The sequence below is a fragment of the Alternaria triticimaculans genome (genome assembly GCF_023758025.1).
Source record: "Alternaria triticimaculans strain BMP 0046 chromosome Unknown scaffold_3, whole genome shotgun sequence".
Lineage (NCBI taxonomy): Eukaryota > Fungi > Ascomycota > Dothideomycetes > Pleosporales > Pleosporaceae > Alternaria > Alternaria triticimaculans.
Window position 1 is genome coordinate 1991248 of NW_026055960.1, and position 18712 is coordinate 2009959.

At 53.5% G+C, this 18712-nt stretch overlaps 8 protein-coding genes across 8 annotated transcripts; 4 read left to right on the plus strand and 4 right to left on the minus strand.

Annotated features, from left to right (window-relative positions):
• Nucleotides 1-182: 182 nt before the first annotated feature.
• On the minus strand, nucleotides 183-1242 carry J4E78_003356 (uncharacterized protein; the record flags this gene model as incomplete). The annotated part of the gene is made up of 2 exons (XM_049363996.1): nucleotides 183-1191; nucleotides 1238-1242. 2 exons carry the CDS (start codon nucleotides 1240-1242, stop codon nucleotides 183-185), a joined length of 1014 nt encoding a protein of 337 aa, XP_049224661.1.
• A 384-nt stretch (nucleotides 1243-1626) lies between these two features.
• On the minus strand, nucleotides 1627-2567 carry J4E78_003357 (uncharacterized protein; the record flags this gene model as incomplete). Its single annotated transcript, XM_049363997.1, has 2 exons — nucleotides 1627-1836; nucleotides 1893-2567. 2 exons carry the CDS (start codon nucleotides 2565-2567, stop codon nucleotides 1627-1629), a joined length of 885 nt encoding a protein of 294 aa, XP_049224662.1.
• A 1653-nt stretch (nucleotides 2568-4220) lies between these two features.
• On the minus strand, nucleotides 4221-5201 carry J4E78_003358 (uncharacterized protein; the record flags this gene model as incomplete). The annotated part of the gene is made up of 1 exon (XM_049363998.1): nucleotides 4221-5201. One exon carries the CDS (start codon nucleotides 5199-5201, stop codon nucleotides 4221-4223), a length of 981 nt encoding a protein of 326 aa, XP_049224663.1.
• Nucleotides 5202-7008: 1807 nt separating this feature from the next.
• On the plus strand, nucleotides 7009-7767 carry J4E78_003359 (uncharacterized protein; the record flags this gene model as incomplete). Its single annotated transcript, XM_049363999.1, has 1 exon — nucleotides 7009-7767. One exon carries the CDS (start codon nucleotides 7009-7011, stop codon nucleotides 7765-7767), a length of 759 nt encoding a protein of 252 aa, XP_049224664.1.
• Nucleotides 7768-8743: 976 nt separating this feature from the next.
• J4E78_003360 (uncharacterized protein) lies at nucleotides 8744-10495 on the plus strand (the record flags this gene model as incomplete). The annotated part of the gene is made up of 2 exons (XM_049364000.1): nucleotides 8744-8784; nucleotides 8836-10495. 2 exons carry the CDS (start codon nucleotides 8744-8746, stop codon nucleotides 10493-10495), a joined length of 1701 nt encoding a protein of 566 aa, XP_049224665.1.
• Nucleotides 10496-10884: 389 nt separating this feature from the next.
• J4E78_003361 (uncharacterized protein) lies at nucleotides 10885-12819 on the minus strand (the record flags this gene model as incomplete). Its single annotated transcript, XM_049364001.1, has 1 exon — nucleotides 10885-12819. One exon carries the CDS (start codon nucleotides 12817-12819, stop codon nucleotides 10885-10887), a length of 1935 nt encoding a protein of 644 aa, XP_049224666.1.
• Nucleotides 12820-14086: 1267 nt separating this feature from the next.
• On the plus strand, nucleotides 14087-14578 carry J4E78_003362 (uncharacterized protein; the record flags this gene model as incomplete). Its single annotated transcript, XM_049364002.1, has 1 exon — nucleotides 14087-14578. One exon carries the CDS (start codon nucleotides 14087-14089, stop codon nucleotides 14576-14578), a length of 492 nt encoding a protein of 163 aa, XP_049224667.1.
• A 2518-nt stretch (nucleotides 14579-17096) lies between these two features.
• Nucleotides 17097-18249, plus strand: NMT1 (glycylpeptide N-tetradecanoyltransferase; the record flags this gene model as incomplete). The annotated part of the gene is made up of 3 exons (XM_049364003.1): nucleotides 17097-17131; nucleotides 17180-17282; nucleotides 17329-18249. 3 exons carry the CDS (start codon nucleotides 17097-17099, stop codon nucleotides 18247-18249), a joined length of 1059 nt encoding a protein of 352 aa, XP_049224668.1.
• Nucleotides 18250-18712: the final 463 nt, after the last annotated feature.

Genomic DNA, 18712 nt, shown 5'->3' on the forward strand with positions numbered 1-18712 from the left:
TAAACAAGCCCCAAGGACCATCTCCTGCGACTCACAACTCCTGTGAGGAGCTGCGAAAGAAATCCGTGAGCTCAACTTTTCCGCAACCATAACTCCTAGCACGATAGTGCAATTTCAATCATTCCCGCATTATCCCAAACCATGCATGTCGTTCCTTCATGGCGCTGACAGAACGCAAATCTCTAGTCAGTCTCCTCCGAAAGCAATCGCATTTCTGAGGCATTCCAGTCATCGTATATGATGCCAGGAACATACCACAGGTAGTTTCGACCGTCACAGCAAATTGTTGTTTGAATGCCATCAATGTCGTCCAGACCAGCATGCCTGATCAGAGACTTCATGTGGCTCTCTTTCCTCTCTTGGCTCCATGAGGAAAGGTCTTTGTTGTCCAGGTTCATCCGTAGCGCTGGCTTACTGCGCTGTCCAGGGCCACGACGCTCTGGGTCCTTGAAGATCGTGATACTGGTGATACCGAAACTACCTCGGACAGGTGTGATCAGAGAGTTCATGTTCGATACCAATGTAAGGAACAGGTCGTTGATGTTCCAAGGCCTCCGATCCGAGTACAGCTCGTAGCGGAATAGAAGACGTGGCATCTTGAGATTGGACATCTTCTTCAAGGCTGGAAGGATGTCTATACCATCGTGAGGCAGTGGAACCTCCACGATGCTGATGATATGACGGCCCAAAGCCTGGCTTTCGTCGCCTTGTCCAAAGACGACGAGGAATTCACCAAGACATGAATTGATGTCGAAGGAAAGCTCTTGGAGATAAAGCGGGCGAAACTCGTGGCGCAGCAAGTGACAGGCCTGTGTCAGTCCGAAATAATGTCGCCTCTTGTGAGCCTTCACCCATTGCTTTGCCGTCTTGTACCGCTTTGCTGCCTTGATAGATTTGTACTTCATGTGGATTGGCACAGAGTTTTTGAATCTGTTGCCGCTCCTGCTCCATGTTTCGCCTTTCTTGTACTCTCTTGTGTCGGCTACAACGTAAGCGTAGATACGGTTCCTCAATTCTATCTTCTCGTCAATGGCACGCATTGGATGCAACAGAAAATGAGCCTTACCTCCAGGAAGATTGAGGAGAGGGGACTTGTCGTTAACGATCTCTTTACGAGCCCGCTTCCCACGCGTGCTTGCGGTAGCAGAAGTGGCGTTATCTTGACTGATGTCACTTGGGCGCTTTCGTCCACTAGACGATTAGTGTTGAAGCTTTTGCATGGGTAGTGCACACTTACGCCATGTTTCTTGGGTTGCAAGATTTAATTCAGGAAAGCTGAAGGGTATTGTAGTAAGGTTGCAGATGTGGTGACTTTATATAGTCGGCATCTTCGCGCTTGCATGCTCATTGCTAGCTCGCATGACACGTGCCCAGGATGAGGGTAAAGGTGATGGTAAAGGTGAGGGAGGATCTCCAGTAAAGAGCGCGTACAAACTAGTAATGGAAGATGTATGAGTAAGATGAGATTGATTTAATACATTAATGAAAGTAAACATTAACGTGCAACGTATTGCGGAGTATCATGAAAGCACAGTAAAGCCGCCCCAGAACCACCATGGTCTAATACCCAAACGCCATGCCATCGCTATTAGTGTCCAGACTGAGCAACATATGCTATCATGTCTCTTACAACCTGAACTTGGCGCTCATCTTCTTAGTGAAAGCCATGTTGAACGCCTGCCTCTTCGTGGTCACGAAGCCATTGGGGACCAAGCTCGAGCAATCTTGGAGCTTGCTGGCGTCGCTTCCAATGACGGCGAATCGGTCCCACGCGCTAGTGAAGGCGGTAGACCAGCTGTTCGCGTCTTCAGCGAAGTTGGACCAGGTGGTTGATGTCTGCAAAGATAGTTAGTGACGGATCAGGTGAGGATGTTGAGATCGTGAACACATACCTCTGAAGAATTTGACATGAGAAGATCGCTCTGGAGACTGTAAGGGGCCTTGCGGTCCTTGGTCTCTTGGTAGAAGGTGTTGTCGTATCTGAAAGGAGTCGAGTCAAGACCCTTTCCAGCTTGCGATGGGTCGTCGTGGAACTGGACTGCCACACTGTGCGCACCCATGAGGGCAACGACATCATCGGATGAGAAGCCCTTCGCAGCAAAGGCGCCCAAGATGCTTTCGAGGGTGCCACGGCTGCTGGGTACACTCCCGACAGGCGCGGCGTTTGAGCTGTCCTTGCGGCCAACCAGTGCTTGCACTCTGGGGCCGAGCGGGCAGGCTGCGATTGCTTGTGCGCCGGCGAATTGGATCATGTCTGCTGCGCTGACTTGGTACTTGTCGCTCCAGTCCTTGAGCTTCGTGCAGATAGCTGAGAGACCGGCGTTCTCTGATCTTCCACACTCGTCTGTAAGAACGAGACTGCCGTCACAGCCATTGTTGATGCAGTCGTGGAAGGGGGCACGGAGGGCTTGGTGAGCATCCGCGCCACAGCCAGCAAAGTCGGCTTGAAGCTCGGTGGCGACGGCAGTCCAGACGGAAGGACAGCTAGAGCTTTGGCGAGGCCATAGAGAGAAAGCTGAAGACGATGTCGCCGTGAGGGCAACGAGGGTGATGGCGGAGTAACGCATGTTGGAGAAGTAGCGAAGGTCCTTGGAGATAGTGTTGTGTTGCTCAAAGATCCGACTTCAACGATCGTAATGATACCAGTATATGAACGCAAGGCTAGCGAATTTGGAAGAAGAAAGAAAGAAGAAACCGTGCTGAACTGTTGAGCCTGACGAAACCAAACTCGAGAAACTCCAAAGAAATATATACCCAAACACCAACGTTCGCCGCTCTCAACGGCTGACCGTGAGATGGGTCGCGATCAAAATTAGACCGATGGTGATGACAGCCGTACCGACGCATCCGCGCAAAACTGTAGGAAATTCGATAAACACTAAACAGCGATCTTACCCACCGGCAATCTACAGTTCCTCACCCTCTGCATCTCTTGTATCCATTCTGACCGATTCGAGCCGTACCCACTTCTAAGATCTGACGATTCCGGTCCACGGCATTGGTGGATGGGGGGTCGTGTAAGCCGTTGGCGGCCTCGCGCTACATGCGACTTCCTGCCTAGTATCGCGCACCGGAACACGTTCCCAGTTACTAATCTCGAGCTACAGCAAGGCCCGGACCCTGACAGGTGTGATAGACGTATCTTCAGCGCTGGCGCTGACAAGTGGCTTCAAGGTTTTCGCGGTTGTGGAATGTTGATCTTGGCGCTTTCGCTGTGTTGTTGTCGGTGCTCAAAATCCCCGACGTGAGATCGACAGCATCGGCACAAGGGTGATCCACAGAATGTTTCCAGAAGCAGTGCATTCGTCGCACAGTCTGCTCGGACCTCAGCATGGAGAGCCGAATTCGTTTTTTCGTCGTCTCGTTTGGGCACGATGAGATTCTGAGTGCGTACTGTCAGGTCTGAGGGTCGTTGCTGACACGGCGAGGCATTTCGCGATAGTTTGACAAGACGTCAGGGCTCGCCCGCAGCGCGCTACTACACGGTTCCATAATTAGATTGGGTTCTACCAGCGATTCTATCCCGATTCCATCTCATGCAGGCCCTGCTCCTTCATACACAGATTCAGCCAGACCCTGGAGTAGAGTGATCTATTCCCAAGTATTCGGTACTGTGCTACCTGCGCAGACGCAGGCGAATGCGAGGCGTCCTGCCGGCAAAACCTTGGTGTTCCGGTCAGCGCTACCCCACTACCCACTCATTAGAGCTCCGATGCATGCATGTTCTCGCTAGATGTCGGAATGGTTGAAGCGACGCAGATCGATGTGAGATCAAGCTTTTGTGGTGGCGATAGCGTTGTGGAGCAACTGCATGTTCGTGTAGACATCTTGCTCGGTGGTGTGTGCCGAATCGAGGCCATCATCTTAGTCGGTGGGGACTGACCGGTATCTAGGTCGTTCACGAACGAGCGGAGGTCAAATGAGATAGGATGTATTAGTTATCACCTGTATAAGCCCGCCAGGCAATGCGCGATAGTCTAGCCCCGTAAGCGCATCAGCAGACAGTAGTATTTTTTCCATTTCAGTTTGAAGGGCAGAATTTCTTTCGTATACCTAGGATCTCTACAGGCAGCCCATCGTTAGAGATTGACATCAACGCATCGTGCTAGACCTGTATAGTACTCCCAGTCGACGATCAGAGATCAACTGGTATGTCCAGGTCACAGCCCACAGCGCCTTCAGATCGAACCGGTCAATCCCCTCTCCAGCTTGACAATTTCTTACTTCGTCCCATCCTTGTTGTGCGTCAATTTCCGCTTCTTCGACGCTGCCGCTTCCTCTTTCGCACGAGGAGGTACTTGCCACTCGTCTGCATCCACTTCCATTACGTCTTTGTCGATCTCAATTATCTCACGATCTTTGATCTCATGAATCCGCCCCGCGGAACGGGTTGCCGCTGTGGGGAATGAGGAAGGAAATCCCTCAGTCCAGGACTGCAATGCCGCCTTCGGGCCCGTCCCTTGAGTCGTGAAGCCCATCTCTTTCTCCAGGGTCTCGACCTTCTTCTTCAGTAATTCGTTGCCTGCCTTGCACAAGAACTTGCTCAGTTGCTTAGGAGCGAGCTGGCCGTCGAGTCTTTTCCCAATCAACTTCTCCGCAAGCCCCATGAGCAATTGGTCGTTGTCACCGCGGCACGACCTGACAAGCTCTGTAACCTGCTGCGAGCTCAGCGCAAGCTTACCGGCGTTTGTAATAAACTTGTCAGTCAGGTGCTGAACATACTCTGGCGCGTGTAGAGTGTGAACGCAGATGAAGCGGATGCACGTCTCGATCGAGAAGCTTGCTCCGGCAAGAGGCATCAGTGTGGGTGTGCACAAGGCTGTAAGCCACTGTGAGATCGCAACAAGAGCAGCTTCATGGATCCCGATCTGAGCTTCGCGCATCTTGCCCTTCCCGGGGACGAGTTTTGCCTGGCCATTTTCACCTCGCAGCTGTACCGCGGGTACGTCGAAGGTGAAGTTGATTGCTGGTGCGCGAGGGTGCTTGACGAGGAATGCGAGCGCCTTTTGAGACACAGCCATTAAAGCAAAACGTGGCGCTGAGCCTACGCGACGGCCATAAATTGTGAAGTCGATGAGCCCACCGCGAAGCAGCGAAAAGCGCATCATCGGGTTCCACTTGGTCACGTCGACAGGATTGGCTTCAAGCTGTTGCAGAAATAGGCGGACATCGGACTGCGAGAGTTGAGATGCAGAGGTCATGTTGACCGTGGCCGGTACGGTTGAGGAGTGTATCAAGTCGTGTTGCGTTGAGGTGGGTGGAAACCAGAATATCACCCGATGGACTGTGATAGTAGTGAGCCGAATGGACGTTGATTAATGACAACGCAAGAGCAGAGTGGTGTAGTTTGGTAACCGTGGGTGAGTCTCTCATTCACTTGGTACTGTGGTACTGGCTCTGGCCAATGACAGACCAGCGTGATGATGAGGGTCAACGAAGCCACTTTCTTGTGAATTAGAAGCACCTGCTGTAGTATCGAAGACGGCGATGAACTCATCCACCATATCGGTCATTGTACGATGTCCTCGGGCCACGTCCAGACGTCGAACTGGATGCTCTGCCCCCGAGTGCGAGCTGAAGCGCAGATGTTCGAGATTCCCACACTCCTTTAGAGCGTGTAATAATGACGACCAAGTGCCAGTCACAAAGCGAAGGTCAGAGAATACAGCTCGTCGCAATGTCGCGGCCTGGCTTCTGATAATAGCGACTAGGTCGTCTCCATGCAATGCGCAGAACATGAGCTGGAGTACTTCTAGCTTAAGGCAAGCGCAAGAAGCAACCATGTGGTGAACGATGGCTGCGGCATAGTTAGTCCGATCTAGACTCATCGTGAAGCTTTTCAACTTTGGTGCAGTGGCAATGATTTTTCCGACCCCGTTCTGCCAACCAGGTGTGCGAGAAAGGTCATCGTTTCTAGACAAAGCAGAGAGAGTGAGAACTTTGAGTTGCGAAAAGCGATGATGTAGTGTCCTCAGAGATTGCGTAGGTATTTGGAGTGCCGAGAATGGTAAGATGGCCTCTTTATGTAACGCAGTCCCACGCTTGCACTTGGCCATACGAAACTCGCTCAGACGGACCTCGCTTTTAACGATGGCATCTATGACGACCTGAAAGCATCTACTACGGAATAGGCAATCGGTTGCGGAAAGAGGACTGCTGGATTCCGCGAGCTGGGATCCCCTCGGATGGAAGTGAATGGCCGTCAAGTTGGTGAAGCCTCGCAATGCTCGAACAAGGCCATCGTACAAGCGGGTTGGATACTCGCATTCCACGACATATGTGAATGTGGGTGCTTCGTCCTTGATATCTTTGTCTTGGATGCCAGGTACCCTGGGAAATCGTTTGGGTGGCGGAAACCTGCCGACACGGCTAATGGCAGTGAGGACACTATACTCCGCTGATGTCAGGAGCTGGATCTGTAGGACTTTGACAGAACCACGAAAATGAGGCGACTGCACCAGGTTGACGAGACGGTTGAGAGAGGGTGGTCCAAGAGTAGTCTTTAGCCGGGAGAAAGCGCGTTCTACAAATACAGAATGGGTGAGGAAGCGACATCTCTTGGATGCAAGACGAAGGCTTTTGTGAGACGAGAGGTTAAGAGTGGCAGCAACGAGCTCGAACAGCTCGACAGGAAGGCGTTCCAGGTGCGAAGTCATGATGGCATGCTGACTGGAAGCTGGGGCTGTGAATCAAGGATGTTGACGGGGACGGGTGAAGGGTGGCACATGCTGTCAGGGCCTAGCCCGGAGCTAAGAGCCCGTGATAGCGTCAACCCCGCGAGTCCAGGAGCAGCGCACGACCTCAACCCAGCGAGCGACGAGAAGCCACGCTCCTTCCGAGTGAACAACACTGTCGTTCACCTCATCTGCTTCATCTACTCTTTTTCTTCCATCACGCTCCCCATCACGGTTGCATCGCCCGCGGGTGCCGAACACCGGCCACAACGCAGTGGAGCCCGACAAAGATTTGACACGACCGCACCTGCCGCCAACAGCTCATACAACCACCATGGACTCGATGCGCAGCCTCAACAAGTCGCTGCCCAAGACGAGAGGGCAGCACGACGTGCACCAGTCCTTCCGTACCGCTGCCCTCAATGTGACGCACCTGTACAAGTCCGCGCTCGCCGACATCGACAGGGCCCGTACCGACGGCTACCAGGAGGCTCTCGATGAGCTGCTCACCTTCCTCGACAAGGAGAACATTGGTGTGGGCGACGGCGAGGGCTGGCGAATACGGCAGTGGGCGACGGAACGACTAGACGGGAGCTTGCCCAAGCAGACGAGCAGCGACAGTGACGACGAATACCTCGACAACAACCGCGCCAGAAGCTCATCACCCATCATGGACCGAACCCACAGCATGGACGACTCACGCACACTGGTACCCACGACGGTCACGGAAACACGCTCTGACTCTGCGCCGCCCCTCCAGATGGAAGCTTCTACGACCGAGGCCGACATGTCGCCGCTACACCACATCTTCGAGTTCTCTGCCGCACAAGCTCTACCCTCTGATTCACCAAATGAAACCGCCGCCGCCGACATGTCTGCTGCTGCCCGCCGCGCTTTCCCTGCTTCTCGCCGCCCCACGAACCGCTCGTCTACCCGAAACCTCCAACGATCCGCCGCCCAGAACCTCTTCCAACTAGGCAACGGTGCAGGGCAAAAGAGACGACTCATGAACGACTTCTTCAACGTCGATGGCTTCAACGACCGGCGAGACGGCTCATCAGGCGGAGGATCCAAGCGCGGACGCATGTCATAGCACCGCAGCTCGAAGCCTGAGGGCCTGTCATCGAACTCCAGGCAATGACACGAACGACTGTTCGACGAATCACGACTACTTGCATCATACCCAGACGGCGCACAGGGCTAGTGGATCATTTTTCATACGCATTGGGGGAGACTTACTAGACGCATTCTGTGGTGTTATTGATTTCGGAGGCTATATACCTTTTCGCATTTTCTACGGGGTGGGACATCATTCGGGGGTGGAAGTAGATAGCGTTTTTTTTGGAGGGTGTTAATACCATCATTACATGTCCTCAACTGTTGTATGCCGTGTGCAGTGACTCATCTCGTTCGTGAAGATGTGACTCCCAAACGCCGATGCATGCCCAAGTTTGTACTCAAGTCTTTCCACCTACAATACCTAGGTATACGCTCCAGGCTTGTGACCTTCAAGCGTCTCCTTGTATCCCTCCCATTATGCAAACCACCGATATAACCCCAGGCCCACCATGACGGCACTTGTTCCTGTTATTGCCATTCCCCTACTCCGCATTCCGAACATGCTTTTGCTGGCTCGTATCGCGGCTTCGTTGGCTTTGATCTGTGAATGGCCCGAGACGTACGTGAAGGCGCCGAGGCCCAGAAATGTAGCGCTCCCTAACAACCATGTCAGTACTGAGGTAGATACAGTGTGTTCTAGAGTACAATACCGACTACGCGACATGGAGTGCAATCTTCAAATTCCGCTCTGTCATTCTTGAGAGCCTCTTTGAAGGTCGGCGCGGAAGGAGGTGGCAGTGCCATTATCGCGACGCTAGACAGACAGCACCGCGACTTTCTCAGATGCAACACGCTGGCTCTATCGTGGAAAGATCTTGCGACCAGAAGTCTGCATGTCATGCTAGCCATGCAGGGATCTCTCTAGCTCCGGCAGCTCCCCGCCCAAACTGCCCCACGACGCGGACCTCACGTCTTCCCACGCGCATGGCTCGCAGCTGACATTTCCCACCATGAGCGCAATCGAAGCTCTCTACATCTTTGATGAGCACAAGTAAGACGCGTCTATTCCTGCGATTACGTCATCCGTCGCTAACATCCTCAGCACTCCACTGCTCGAGCACACATACCTCAACCGCCCGCCGCCATCCTCCGTCCTCCTGCCTCTCTATCTCGCGCATCCCGCCCCCCGGCCGCCGCTGATATATCTGCCCAACACCAACCCGCCGACGCTGCTATACAGCATAATACAAGACCAACTTCTGTTCCTATGCCCGGCATCGGCAGACACTGATCCCCTCGCCGTCCTCACCTTCCTCCACCGCCTGACCGACGTCCTCGAAGACTTCCTAGGGTCACCACTACTGGCGAGCAAGATCGAGGGAAACTACGATGTCGTCGCGCAACTACTCAGCGAGATGGTGGATGGCGGAATCATCGCGAACACAGAACCGAACGCGCTGAGAGATGTCGTCGAAGCGCCGAATTTACTCAAGAGCCTACTGGGAGGAGTGGGACTGCCTTCTTCGACACCAAGCTCGCTCGCACCCTCTGCTACCGGAGCATTTGGTCTAGGCGGTGGAAGAGCAAGCCCACGGCTAGGACCATCACCGACCTCAAGTCAGACAGGCTCACCGGTGCCGTGGAGAAGAGCGAATGTCAGGCATACGAGCAATGAGATGTATGTGGATATCGTGGAAACACTAGAGGTCACCTTATCACCATCGGGTCGCCCTCTAGCCGCCATGGCCAACGGTACAATCGCTTTCACGGCCAAGGTCTCTGGGATACCTGATCTCATACTACACTTGGGATGCGCAGGTGGCATACAAAACGCAGTCTCACTCCCCGTCTTCCATCCCTGTGTCAGACTCAACCAGTGGAAAGCGAGGCCAGGTGAACTTTCGTTCGTACCACCGGACGGTCGCTTCGTGCTCGCTGGGTACGAAGTCGACTTGCTGGGCTCTGCAGCACTAGATGCCTTCTCCACAGAGAAGAACGCAAAGTCTTCAAATCCAAAACTAAACATACCAGCTACAGTATCCGTCCACCCTTCCCTCGGCCCGACCGGCACAGACTTCGAAGTCAAACTCCAACTCAACCCACGCTTCAGCGGAAACAAGCCCTCCCAACCCAGCGCGGCGAAAGCTAGCTTGGGACGCGTATCCTCCTCGACAGGAACCACGTCCGCCCCCGCGATCGAAGAAATGACCATCCACATCCCGCTTCCAGCGTCCGTCAGAAACGTCGCCGATCTACGCGTCGCGCGCGGAACAGGAGATGCAGGCTACGCGCCGGGAGACAGGGCAATAGAATGGCGCATCAGCAGTCGCGAGATAAACAATCTCATGTCTCAAGACCGCGGTGGAGGGGTTGGTGCGACGGCTACATTGCGTGGGACTGTTATTGGCCAAGACGATCCGTCTGCGGAGGATGCCTTGGATGCTGGTGGACCTGTATCGTTCGCGACATCGACATACGATTACGATGATGATCAGGGCACACAGGTCTCTTTACCTGCGACTTCATCGTCTAGCGCACCCAAGCCGGATAGCGATGCGAAGATCAAACAGGCAAATAAAGTCCTCATGCCGAGCTGCGCGACCATCAGCTTCTCCGTTAAAGGCTGGCTGCCGAGTGGGATCAAGGTAGAGAGTTTGAACGTAGATCAGAAGAAGAGTAAAGGGCTGGGCAGTGGCGTCACGCCGTACAAGGGCGTCAAGTACCTTTGTGTCAGTCGCAAGGGTGTAGAGTGTAGATGTTAGAAGATACTCTCGGCTACGACGATGGAATCAATGACACAAACAACTCCCAATGAGACCTGTTCACGAGTTTGCTGCATAGTTTCGATCACGTATGAAAGATGTTTGTGTCCATCGATGACATTACCAACTATAACTACCTGACATTCCTTGATGGCGCTGAAAATACACCCAGACATCCTATACTGTCTTATCAATGAATCAAGCTGTCGCTCTATATACTCATTTTTCCCCGCTGTAGATGCAAAGAACTACAGAGCAGACAGTAATCTCGCTCGCTTGAACGCATTGGAATGCGCTCGCGTCGCTGAAGTCGTCAATCATCCGTCTTTCTTTTCCACGGTGTACTCCATCCCTCCCTCCCGTACACCGCGTCATGTCACTAGGCTGACCTAGTGGAGGGTGGTGAACAACGCGTCACCCGGCGCAGGAGTAACGGGCTTGTTACCAGGCGCTGGTGCAACAGGCGGGTTGCGTGGTGCTGACTTGCCACGGTTTCCACCTTTGCTGCCGCTGCGGTCGTTGCTTCCACCGCGAGTACTGCCCTCGGGGGAGTTCCAAGTCTTGCGTGGACGACCTCCGATCCGCTTCTCGATCTTCTCTACTTTCTCCTTCAGGGACTGATGCTTGGCCATCAGCTTCTCCAAATCGGCCGCGCCCTTGGCGTTGCCAACCTTCTTCTGGTTGACAAGGTTGTGAACCATGCAGTCAAACACGGGGTCGTTCTCCGGGTAAGCCAACTGGCAAAGAAGGTCCATGAACTCGAAAGACACGTCCTGGGCACGGATCCGGTCGCAGAATTGCTTGGTGAACTGGGCCACGTAGGTGTTGTTGAGACCTAGAACCCGCGCAGCGCGGCAGATATGCAGATTCTTCTTATCATATACCGTCTCAGTCTGGAGACGAACAGAGTAAACCCTGCTCTGGTACGTCATCTCGTCCATCCATTTCAGATGCGCCGTCGCAGCATCGGCGTCCATCGAGCCGGCGGGAAGGCTCCAAGAGGTTGCGTCGGGATTGGCAGTGAAGTGCTTGTAGGCCTTGCCTGAGCACTGCATCAAAACGTACTTTGGAATGGTAGCCAGCTTGGTCTCTCCAAGCTTCACAATAACCTCAGGACCGTTACCGAAAACAACGCGCTGCCCGTGCGACATGTGACGGATGTCAGCCGCGGGGTTGAGCTCTGGCATGGTACCGGTCTTGTCGCGCGCCTGCCGGGACGAGTGGCCCCAGGGTGTGGTATGGCCGTTCAGTTCGGCAACGGGCGACGATGTAGGTGGGGTCTTCACAGCAGCAGACGGGGCTGGCTTCTTCCCGTACTTGGACATGTCAATGCCAAAAGTCAGGGTCTTGGGCTTCGGAGCCGGAGGAACGACCTTCAGGGTCTCCTTCGTCACGAAGTTGGGGAATGAGGATGAGACGAGCGACGGGCCGCTGGTGTTCTTTGCCGTTTCGGTCTCCTCGGACTGCTTAGTGACGACGTTCGCAGGCTTCTCTTTCTTGACCTCCTCAGTCATGGGAGCATCGACGATCTCAAAGCTATCAGAATCGGAAGCCACAGATGCGGCCTTCTTAGTCTTGGTCTCCGTCGCGGTAACGACTTCAGTGCCATTAGACTTTGTGCTCTCTGAGATTCCGTCCTTGGGTGCATCCTCAGTAGTCACTTCATCGTTTGTGGGGACGGGGACGAGTGCGGCCGACTCCTGCTCGAGACTGCTAATGGTTGCAGCCTTCTTCGCCTCCTTAAGGCTACCAATCGTCGAAACCTTCTCTTCAAGCTCGGCCTTCAGGTTCTTGATCTGGCTGTCCTTCTCTCCAGCCTCGCGCATAAGCTCCTGGTTGTGAGCGAGCTGGTCGCCGTTCATCTTCCTAAGCTTCTCCATTTCGACGTCTTTCTTTTGGATCTCCGTCTCGAGATCGCCAATGTGGGTGTCCTTGTCTTGGACTGCGCCTTCCAGCTCCGCGATACGAAGCGTCTTGGTTTCGACCAGTGCGTCCAACTCCTTGACACGCTCCTCTTTCAGGGCGATGGTGGTCTCGAGGGTAGCGATCTTCGGATCCTGGCTCATGAATTCGGCGATGAAGGTGTTATCATCATCGTCTTCATCGGCCCAGTTGGTCTTCTTACCAACGGCGGCCTTTGGGAAGGTAACGTTGGATGCGCCATTGGTAGTCTGTCCGTTGGTCATGCCCTTCAGTACGAGACCCTTCTTCTGTTGAGGGTCTGGTTTCGCTTTGGGAGGCGCCTCTGCGATCTTGGGGTTCGGAGACTCGGCAGACTTGATCTTGTTACCGCCAGCAGCCCAGAAGGAAGGAGCCGTAGCCATCTTGTGCGATCGCTTGACGGGTCGTGTGGGATTCGGGGGTCGGGGCGCGGTTCGTGACGTGTGGGAGGCGGAAGTGAGGGCGAAGCTCGCTTGGTGGACACTGATCGCCTAAGGAAGGCTCAAATTTCGCAGGCTCGAGAGGAAATTGTGACTGCTGAGGCTTGACAACGCAAGAGCTGTAGTTGTGCAGTTGAGGAGCGAGTGTGGGGGAGAGTAAGAAGAAAGGTGAGGGAGGGCCGATTATGTACTGGGAGGGGAGCGGCTAGCAAAATTGAGAGGTGCGTGTGAAGGCGGAAGTATGCGAGGCGAGTCCAAGCTTTCCGTGGTGTTGAGGGTCGAGTGAAGACAACCTTGGAAGGAAAGAACGCCACATGAGAGAAAATTTGACAGAAAGCAGGCGCAGTCGAGCTGTCAAAAGCTGAACCTAGTTTCACCGCACATGCAAACAAGCATTGTACCGCTTCCAAAGTCTTTCACAATCTCGGGCAAATCATGGTAGCGATGCGTTTACGTGCGCTGATATTTGAGATGACGAACCTCTGATAGGACGAGACCGCGGATAGACGAGTTTCCCATGTGCCTATCCGCTCCAAGGAAGGAACCCCATCCAATCCCAAGACAATCGCTACTGCGAGCCAATATGCCCACTCAAATCCACCGAGTGAAGGAGCGATAGCCCATTTACGCCTCCCAGTATGCTTTCAGCCATGATGCCTCAACGACACTGTTTCCCTGTGCACTCCAAGTCCAGAGTTGACGGAAGTCGATCTTCACTATCCATCTCTTTCGGAGCACTCATTATTTCCATTCACGCTTCTCTTTTCGTGGGATCATCTTCCCTTTCATTCGGCATTGTAGCGCGCTCACTGGGTGTGGAGGAAAAGCCGGTATCGCCCGGGCGTGGTCCACAGAAGACCTGTCTTCACTGTAACGCGTGTCAGGTAGGCTTGCTCGCGAGATTCTGTCAGGGGAATCGAAGTAGTAATCTTAAATTATCTTCACAATGGTGTCCACTCATTGTAGAAGCTACGAGGCGCGAAGCGATGGGGCGGAAGACGCGTCGACGCGACAGCCCTGCGATCCCCGCAGCCGAAGTCCGAACTCGTCAGCCAATGGGAGTTGGAGGAAGTCTACATACACCTACATCTCTCCTGCATCGATGGCAAGCATATCTATAAGATTACACCATGTCTCGTCTCGTTCCTCAAGCCTTGCAGCGCTGCAACTCCCTCCGAGACCATTCTGACGGTCATACCAGTCCGCCACCATGACAACTCAAGCCCGCAACCTCTTCCACCACCTACCTCCGCCAGCGGAATGCCTCGCGCTCTTCATCGCAACCCTCGAAATCGTCCCTTTCGGAATCATAGGTCTACGCAACCCATCCTTCTTCGCTGATGGCTACGGTCTGCCCATCTCGGCCGAGTCCGACACATCGCCCGCATCCGCAAAACGCTCGAGCAAAACCGAAAGCACCTACGACGAGGATCAGAAGACCAAGAAAGCCCTAGTTGCAGCAATAGCAGCGCGCAACGTTCAGAATGGCGTTCTGTTAGCAGTCTTTGGTCTGGTCCTGCGAGACAGGAGGAGCTTGGGAGTTGCGGTCATGGCGGGATTAGTCGCAACCGTCGCGGATACGGTGATTGTCAGCGCGTACGGAGCGAAGGACAAGATCGCGGGTCACTACGTTGGCATCTTCAACAGCTTGGCTATTGGGGGAAGTTTGCTATACTGGGGAAGGAACGACCCGCTGTGGTGAAAGTATGGTGGAAGGTGTACAGGGGATGAAGGAGAGAATCAGGCACGATGACCCGGCGGCATGAAGCGAGGTGTAGACATGAATCGCGGGGGTTTGCCTAGCGTCCAAGACAACCAGCCGCCATCCAGGCAGCAGTCCCTATCCTTATTCCTTCTTCTTTCATTCTTTTCATTTCGTTTCGTACTGACACCCGCTATGGCATGCAAGCACACCATTCTACAACTAAACCCGTCACCCTTCGCAGAGTTAGCTGGATATGAACAGCCGGATGCCGCAGCACGCGTAGCAGCAGAAACGACATCTGGAAGAGCGCCGAAGAGTGTCAAGGATCATCCCATTGGGACATTTCCCGCTCCTTTAGTCCTACCTCACGATGAGCTCAACTATGATCCAGATTCTTTACCGCAGAGTACGAAGGAATGGTTGGACGAGGAGTGCAGGAACAAACTTTCATCGGCGCCAAGCAGGAACAAGTTGTATGTGGTGCAAGTGCCTGGGATCAGTTTCAAGGCGGACTTTATGAGGCACTGGGTAGTACCAACCAGTTTTGATGAAGTCAAAGGCGAGGGTAAAGCCGGACCATCTCCTCCATCTGCAGATCACTTTGTCGACTATCTTACTGCATTTTATCACGATATGCCTGTTCGCCTGTTCCCCACGCCATTGACCTGGACATCGTGGGGCTCCAACACGAAGTCCGCCATGGGTTGTCGAAGTGTCGCTCTGCCCAAGTACATCGGTCTATCACATGGAGATCGGTGTACCAGAATCCGCGTTCGCCCTGCGCCGGACACTGCTTTCCCTGCTCAACTGAATCTGGACGACATCCTCGACACAGCCATCTCAATTCTGCCTGATGACGCTTATGCGATGGTCGTTCTAGTCGACCACGACATTTACGAGTCCGAAGATGACGATTTCTGCTGTGGCAGGGCGTATGGAGGCAGCAGAGTGGCTGTCGTGCAGACTGCGCGATATAACCCAATACTGGATGAACGGAAAGGAGAGGAGATCGACCGAAACCACATGTGGCCGTGGAGTCATTGCAAAACCTTTGTCGATGAATTATGTGCTGTAGAGGATGTAAAGGCAAAACCTGCGACGAAGAAACAGAAAGAATTAAGCAAGAGTGGGGCGATGAAAGCGGCTACCCAGGCCGCAACAGCATATAAGCCTACATCAGAGGTGCAGGAAGTCCAGGCGCTTTGGTTCTCACGTCTCGCGCGTACAGTGTCACATGAGCTAGGACATTGTTTCGCGCTCGACCATTGTGTATACTATGCTTGTAATATGCAGGGTACAGGTAGCATGAAGGAAGATGTAAGACAACCGCCATATCTGTGTCCAGTATGCGAAGCAAAGGTAGCACACGCTATTGCTGGAGAGATGAAGGGTGGTCGCGAAGAGGAGAAGATAGAATGGATTAAGCAGAGGTGCGAGGCTTTGAGGCACTTCTGCCAGAAATTAGAAGATAAAGACATGGATAGCTCAATGTGGCAGGGCTTAAACGGGTGGTTGCAAGAAAGAATGGTAGCGTTATAATTCCGATGGCATCCCAATGCGTCCCAACCAATTTGTTCCAATCCACAACTCCGTACATCTGCAAGATACTCACGATTCATCATACTCCCGATATTCGGAGCGGAGGTCTTGGTCATAGTACGTGTCATTGGCTGTCGCCTCAATGACACGTAAAACATCGGCTCACGGAATTGAAGCAGTAGACAAATGTTTCTTCTTACTCGTTTGGTTTTGGCGCGACGCAGCTATCTCGATGGAGTATTCCGTTCGCTGGAGAAAGAAAAGATCGTCGTGTGAGTTCCCGAGGACGTGGTTCAGCAAACCTAGACCGACCACCCAAGTTAGAGCCACGGCTTACGGATAATCCGTACTTGAATCTGAACGAATGAAGATTGCTCCAAGACATCCCGTCTGCATGGTGAGACGCGTGTTGTGGTTCAGTGATGTGTTTTGACCCGCGCGGGAAGTGTACCCCTCATTGCCCCACCAGGTCCCAACACATGCACCTACAGTGAGCAATTTATCCATGCATGACCTCAGTCGACAGTATGGGAAGTAAAGTATAAGTATCCGGCTCTAGCCGTGGTCTCAAGCTCTGTCCTCAATTGTTCCTCAACTCTTTCCAATCACACATACCCAGCTTTCACCAACCCAATACAACCCACTTCGGTACGATGCTATCATCGAACCAGCAAAGCAAAGCCTATTTGGCCTCGCTCTTCGCACACCAGAATTGCATCTCGGTCAAGTAACAGGTGCCCGGCATGGCATCATCAGGTACCCATCTCAACCATCAGAAGCAAAGCATGGCGGGTGTTCAAGTCATTAGCGGATCAGGTCCCTCCCCGGGGCCTGATCGTTGATGGCTTGTTCTGAGATCATACCGTTCAAACTTGATCTGGATAATTCCAGCGCGAAGGACTATTGCTGCTTCATGATGACCCCTTCCCCACTATGTTGGCGTACTGACTAGCTCAGCTTCTGTACTCAAGTCAAGATGTCGACTGATAAGATTACCTTCTTGACCAACTGGTGCGCTTTGCATCTAGATTGGATGGGGTGTATGCTGACGGTGAACAGGCACGCTACGCCATACCACGCTCCCCTCTACCTTGCTCAGAGCAAGGGATACTTCAAGGATGAAGGCATCAAGGTCGCTCTTCTTGAGCCCAATGATCCTAGTGTATGGTCGATACTAGCTGTCCTACTTCATCAGCTTACCATCGCAGGATGTCACTGAGATCATCGGATCTGGAAAGGTCGATCTCGGCTTCAAGGCGATGATCCATACGCTCGCCGCCGCCGCCCGTGGCTTTCCGGTCCAGTCAGTTGGCTCTCTCCTCAATGAGCCCTTTACTGGTGTCGTGTACCTGACATCGTCCGGCATCACTCCCGACTTCACCACCCTCAAGGGCAAGAAGATCGGCTACGTCGGCGAGTTTGGCAAAATCCAGCTCGACGAACTCACCGCACACTACGGCATGTCACCCGACGACTACCAAGCCGTCCGTGTTGGCATGAACGTGACCCGTTCCATCATCACTGGCGAAATCGACGCCGGCATCGGTCTCGAGAATGTCCAGATGGTCGAGCTTGAAGAGTGGCTCGTCAGCCAGAACCGCTCGCGCGACGAAGTGAAGATGCTGCGCATCGATGAGCTCGCTCAACTCGGCTGCTGCTGCTTCTGCAGCATCCTCTACATCGGCAACAACGCTTTCATCGAGCAGAACCCCGAGAAAGTGCGCGCCTTCCTTCGCGCATGCAAGCGTGCGACTGACTTCGTCCTCGCGTCTCCCGACCAAGCCTGGGAGGAGTTCTGCAACTTCAAGTCGGCTATGAACACGCCTACCAACCGCAAGATCTTCGAGCGCAGCTTTGCATACTTCAGTCCCGATCTTCAGAACGTACAGCGTGACTGGGAGAAGGTCACCCGCTACGGCAAGAGGCTCGGTGTGTTGGATGACAGTTTCAAGCCTAACTACACCAATGAGTACTTGGCTTGGGGACTCGAGGAGGAAGCTGATGACCCTACTGGCGACCAAAAGAGGATGGTTGAGCTGCAGGAGGGTGTGAAGCAGCATGGAGGATTCAAGCGTCTCGAGACCATGTCTGGCAAGACTGTCGTTGGCGCTGCTGCCCCCGTCGCTTAATACCGTCCTTGGGCACTCGAATTTGGAGATGCAATCATTAGCTCCATCTCAACGCGTCTGAGATCTTCAGACTGCCGTCTAATTGTCAGCTCAACCCCGACATGAATGATGAAATTGTCACTCGCTCACGATCTCTTCACTGTCCATGTTACACGTCGCTTCTGTGATGCCAGTGACGCATAGTCTGCGTGATGTACCAGGGCTCAAGCTCATCACAATCAGAGGGTTCTGACAGATTCGGCAGCCAGCCGACCATCTTCGGTCAATAAGTAAATGAGTGAATGCACAGATCCAAGCCCGTTTTCACAGTCACGCGCCATCTCATCCGCATCTATCTTTGGGAAGTATGCAGAAAGTGCGAAGAGTATAGCGATGCGACAAGCGACATCTCTTTGCCAGAAGTGGGGCAGGAACGGCCCCGGGTGCTGTTGCTCACGACCGGGAGCGCGCAGTCACAACCACG